This window comes from Loa loa, assembly GCF_000183805.2.
Source record: "Loa loa unplaced genomic scaffold supercont3.123, whole genome shotgun sequence".
Lineage (NCBI taxonomy): Eukaryota > Metazoa > Nematoda > Chromadorea > Rhabditida > Onchocercidae > Loa > Loa loa.
Window position 1 is genome coordinate 30546 of NW_018108303.1, and position 5916 is coordinate 36461.

The 5916-nt window shown below is 35.0% G+C and overlaps 1 protein-coding gene across 1 annotated transcript; it reads right to left on the reverse strand.

Annotated features, from left to right (window-relative positions):
- Window positions 1–4171: 4171 nt before the first annotated feature.
- On the reverse strand, window positions 4172–4329 carry LOAG_11939 (hypothetical protein; the record flags this gene model as incomplete). Its single annotated transcript, XM_003147454.1, has 1 exon — window positions 4172–4329. A coding segment is annotated over one exon (156 nt), but the record flags the coding sequence as incomplete, so codon positions are not given.
- Between the last annotated feature and the right edge of the window lie 1587 nt (window positions 4330–5916).

Here is a 5916-nt window from a genome sequence, read left to right on the forward strand (position 1 = left end):
TAGTTAAAGTTTCGTTATAACAGTCCGGTAATTGCAGATATGCCGACATTCACATATAAGATTAGACCAGAAGATAAGAGTTGGATAAATGACTGGTCCCATTGGGTTATCGAAGCATTTATATTATTATTTTCTAAGCGTAATAAATCATTTATTTAACAAATATTCACGGTAAAATAACCTTCATACTACATATTTCTATTTTGTGAATTTACTTTAATTATCCCGAAATATTTCCATGATACGAAAACACTTTGATTATCTCGACATATTTTTATATTATAAAAATATTTCGATTTTTTCGGCGATGCACCACAGACACTTAGAGCCACTGACACGATTTACTTTCTCACGTATGAGACAAAATAAACACGGGGTGTTTCGGAAAAGACAGAAGTCCAATGCACAAACACTTCATTAATAAAGTACCAAAATAAAAGGAGCTTAGTTCTTACTTTTACATTTAGTTTAGTTGGTTTCATTGAAATCTTCAGTTCTCTGTTGCTGATTCACACTTTGCGATCCTGTATTTGAGAAATTATTCCTATCGTCCTACTGAATCAGAAACTGGCTGCGTTGATCTTCTCACATCTCAACGCTAGTGGAAAAGAAGCTTGGTTGATCTCACTAGTAATCACATAACCATGACCCCATCTACTTATAACGGTCCCTTTTTATATTATACTTTTCCTTTATTCTAGTCTAATAACCATCGCTGACCCAGCTAGTTTTCTGTTTCATTTATTCAAGCAGCTTGACAACTGCATTCCCAAATTATTGCATAGGGTAATACAAATAATGTAAGTTGCATAAATCATGGAATACGGATAATAATTTATCATTTACACTATTCACATTTGATTTCGGCTATGTTGACAAGATAAAATGGCAACGTTTGAAAACCGAACATTGTGCAACAACTCTACGGATGGACGCGAAAGACAAAATCGATGCTAACAACCGTTAATAATAGCTTGCCATCGATTTTGAAAGTATAAGGCAAGATAAGAAAGTTTGACCGTTTTCAGGATAATATATGAAGTCGGTAATATGGAAGACATGATTCCATGACGGCATTTCATGATGACTTCGGAAAAATAAGATGTTGTAGGCTAAGGAAAACTGTCGGCCAAGTATGCTATGAAATTGAACTTTTCAGCTGGATAAGGCCAAAGTGTTATATTAGAGTGTATGTGAACGAAGATTAGAGAAAGTACTTAGACGACGAAATAATATATCAAAAATAAAAGAAATACGGGGAACCATGAACTTATCTAAACATCAAAGAAGTGGACCCTTCACAGATCATTAATGGATCCTTCACAGATCATTAATGAGATCATTAATGGACCCTTCACAGATCATTAATGAGATCATTATATTTATATCGAAATCTGTGCCGTTATGCAAGTTTTCAAATCAACGAAAAGAAGTTTCTTTGAACGCGACTATTTCTTTTAAGGCGTTACTTCGTCATGATCATATCTGATTAAGGACTATCTCCCTAGGATCATATAACTGAGACTTAACTACATCTTTATCCGTAAAATCGAATTCAACATATCTTTGGATGAAAGCGTTTCATCGAAAAAGAATCCGAGCTGTACAGCTGAAGAGAGGGCAATTACGAGATTTAACTTCACTGCTGCAGAAATTTCCGCCAGGAGTTACCCGTTAAATATCACAGATTCGCGTTATGGCTGAAACATGCTTTTTAAAACTTTCCTGGAAAAAAATTCAATGACGGTTCGACAAAAACACAAAGCGAATATATAATCGGCGTGGCAGAATACGCTGCATCACTAAAAACTGCTGGAAAATTTGTTGCAATAACGTATAGTTTCCCAATACTTGCTTTTAAAGTTCTGAACCGATTTTGATGAAAAATATAGTCAATAAATACAAAACACTAAATGGAAGAAAACAGGATTTATTGCACTGAAATTGTTGATGTTGAAAATAAAGAAATTTCGCCCCTTCATAGTTTTGCATCGCAAGATCGGCAACTCATGGTATTAGTATTTATCGTCTACAGTTATCTCATAAGAATAATATTGAATGTTCGAGAAAATCTCGCTAAATTGTCCCATAAGTCTACTGAAATTAAGGTTAAAAGTTTTATTGGGCAAGATCTATAAGTGCAAGTAGCAATTTTCGTGTGAAAGTGTCTTCACTTAAAGGAAAACCAGATATTAGTAAATTCATGAGTAATTGTTTTACGAACCCAGTTCCCATTCCATATATAACCTATTATCATAACTAGCGAAGTCTTCGGAAAAAGTAAACAGGTTTCAACAAATCTAGTTTCGATTTCAACCATTACCCACTACTTAAAATATGACATTATTGTCTATGACCTTAATCAGCGTTATCCGATTACTCACTTATCAAGCAGGAAAGAATTAAGAAGTTTATGGATCACCATGGAGTTTATGGATTAACGCAATAAAAAAAAAAAGAAACAGACCTCAAAACAAATATTATTCTTGTTTTGCTTGCCTCACTTAAACAACTCTTCAGAAGTTCACTTTATGACAATAAAAACTGAGCCTGGAAATGGTTTAAATACACGCCTTCAACCTTCAGAAAAGCGTAAGTATTGAGAGACGTTATAGTTTACTATGCTCATAACGTTAAAGAGCAACGTTCAAAACCGAACATTGCGCTAGCATAAAAAAGGAACTTACCTACCAATTGTATTTTGGTATGCAAAATATATGAACAATACTGAAAACGTACACGTTGTGGTCATTTGCATCTTGATGAAACGGACACTGTTAATGAAGAGATTCACGAAATACAGTAAAAGAGAGAAAAAAGAAACTAAGAATTTAGAATAACCTCCATCGATACAGCGTAATTCTCATCACATCGTAATTCAAAATTATTGTTCATGATTCTCGGAAATACTTTTTTTTTTTTTTTTTTTGTCGTAAACGGTGAAAGCTAGCGATTGGGTGACATTCGAGCTTCACCTGACCATCCTAAAGCACCTTCTTCGAATCATTTTCTTCATCATAAGTCGATCGCTGTGTGTGTTTTGAGAAATTGGACTTCAGAGAGCAAACAGCAAACATTGGACTTCAGAGAATAATGTTTATGAAGCATCCATCAAAGTGCTCTACAAAACATAATCCTCACAACTGCAAAATCTTTTATGCAAAGTTAACTAAGTTAACTAACAGGCAGTCGTGCATTCGCACTGCGCAATCATCATCCCCACGTGTTTATCTCAAGACCCCAAATCTGATCGATTTGCACCAGTCACATCATACTGTACGCGGAAATCAAGACTAGCACGGGAATCGGACAACCGCAAAGTTCCAAAGCTGACCGAAAAAAGGCTCATTTATTTGCGGATGTCCCTTAGACTTCTTCAGCTGTATAGAGGCATATGAGATTTCCCACCAGGAAGAGTTCAGGAAAGTTTTGGGAAGTTCTGCACTCAATTCTAAAAAGCAGAAAGCTTGCAACTTGGGAAAGACGTGGAAAAAGATGGGATACCTAACACTTTTGGATGTACCTGTCGTCAAAGATAAGCAATGAATATGTGAGAGGTTCGAAAGCCTGGGATAGATGATGCGAAAGATGAAACCGAATCTTTCAAGAATAAGTCTTCACTCTAATTCAAGCAGTCTCATAATGATGAAATCCTTTCATTTTCACTAAGAGTGTGAACGTCTCTTACATCACAGATGAATACTGATAAAGATCTCTCTCCCCATATACATATATATATATATATATATATATATATGCAGTTTCTCAATGCTTACGCTTTTCTGAACGAAGAAGAGTGTATTTCAAAGCATTTCTAAGCTCAGTTTTCACTGTTGCAGAATAGTCGTTGGTGTGATGTTACTCATATCGAATAGTTCAATATCCATTCTCAAGTGTAGCTTCATTTGGTCTTTGGTATCTGTTGTGCGCTGATACTGCCTAATCCTAATCTTGATCATACGCTTTCTTCATTCAACATTCTTTTGCCCAGTGGCATTTATGTAACTGTACCACTTGCATTGCTGTCTTCCTTCCTTTATACAAGGGTTATTGAAAAATCTGGTAAAAGTTCTAAATATGCCCACAACTATAGGAGAAACGAGATTTCAAAAATGACCAGTACAAAATATGGGTTATCGATGTTTTTACTTACTATTCAGAATGCGTTTACTTGTCGATATTAGATCTAGGTTTATACAATTCGTTACTTGGAAATGGAGGGTCGTACTGAATACACATCGTCCTGCTAAATATGGTCATGACTAGAGGTGTACTCAGCAGTGCCTCATTTCCACCTTTTCGGTCGTTTATTGCGATACGCTTTTCCATGTGTATTTTCAGAACTTGAGTGATGTAAGGAAAAACCGAAACAATTTTAGTATCGAAATATATTATAAACAATCTCCGATATAATCCTAGCTAATGTGAGAATGTCGACATATTGTAAAGAATTTCTGGTCAATCAATCCTAACTTCTTGGATTGAGGTAAATAAACTCCCCTTATATAAGCTCTAAACCCAGAAGGCTAAGGACATTCTGTTTCATCGACACATAGCGATGTCTTCTTCTAACCCCGTTCACTTTCGAATCGTCACTATTATCGTATAATTCAATTGTTTGAATTATTTCCAAATTTGTGGCTGAATTATTCACTGCAAATAAACTTTCCTGCTGATAGACTGCTCACTACACAATTACACAAATAAACGATTTTCAGGACAATGCCGAAAAGCAGAAAATACCGTTCGGATATTGTAAGATGCACTTCAATCCTTATCAGTCGAAGAAGGCATATTGAGATGGTTCGCATCCGGTCATTCAGACTAAAAATAAGGATTCAATTAATTATGGACTCTTAATGTATGAACTCAATTTTTGCATGAACTCTTCCCTTATATTTCGATTACTAATTCAAGCACCTCATTTTATCCATTCTCTTCTCTATTCTTCCCATCCCACTCCTCATGGGAGTCTGAGGTAGGCATGAAATAAAAATTTTCGCATTTTCGGTTTTTTTTTTGTTCTAAATCCCGATCATATTTTATTATTACCTTATTTTGAACTACTCGATCCAGCTGTTTAGTTGCAATAATCATCCGCAAAGAAGAAGAGGGAAGATATGTTGTTTGAATTAGGAAGATGATTACTGCAAACTGGATAATCGTGTAAGTGTGGATGCTACCTATTTTTAATGACTGATTTGCGTCTTGGAAGGAAAGTTTTTCACTGCAACATTTTACTGGCTCAATTTTATTAGCAAGAAGAGTTTCCAGTCAGGACCAACACTCCAATGTACGCACCTAAGCAGTGGTACAAAATAAAGTAAAGCCAAATGGAGGATGCTTTGTCTGTTCATCCATTTGTCCGTTTATTTTAGCCGACAATCCATCGGTTCTATTAGCCCACAGTTTTGATTTTGGTCTCCAGAATACCTCAAATTAAATTCGCTTGAAGCACCTATTCTGACCCGTTGAGAACAGAGGATAGCAAAGTCTGAGAAGGTATGAGGCAATTTACCAAATATATATAAACCCATTGTTGAACTTTAGCGTGAAAGAAATAGTGGTAGCGTTGCTTTGTTGATTATAAGTTATGTTCCTGTACTCGGTCCTTATTTTAATGATAAAAAAAAAGTTATTTTATTGATATTTTTATCTCATATGCATAAGATCCTTATCTTAAAGATAACATTCTATTACTGTTGTTATTTATCGGTTATTTATACGTTATTCACTTTTTTATTCACATATGCATAATAGCATCGTTCTTTTTCCATCTCTTTGCTGTTTCTTTCATTTTAGTGAATAAAATTATCAGTTTTGTATTTCTTTGCAGATCTGCTAAATTAATTTTTCGTTATTTGCGCACACATAAGTAATTGGCATGCTATATGCAAATAAACATGACTGTTAGTT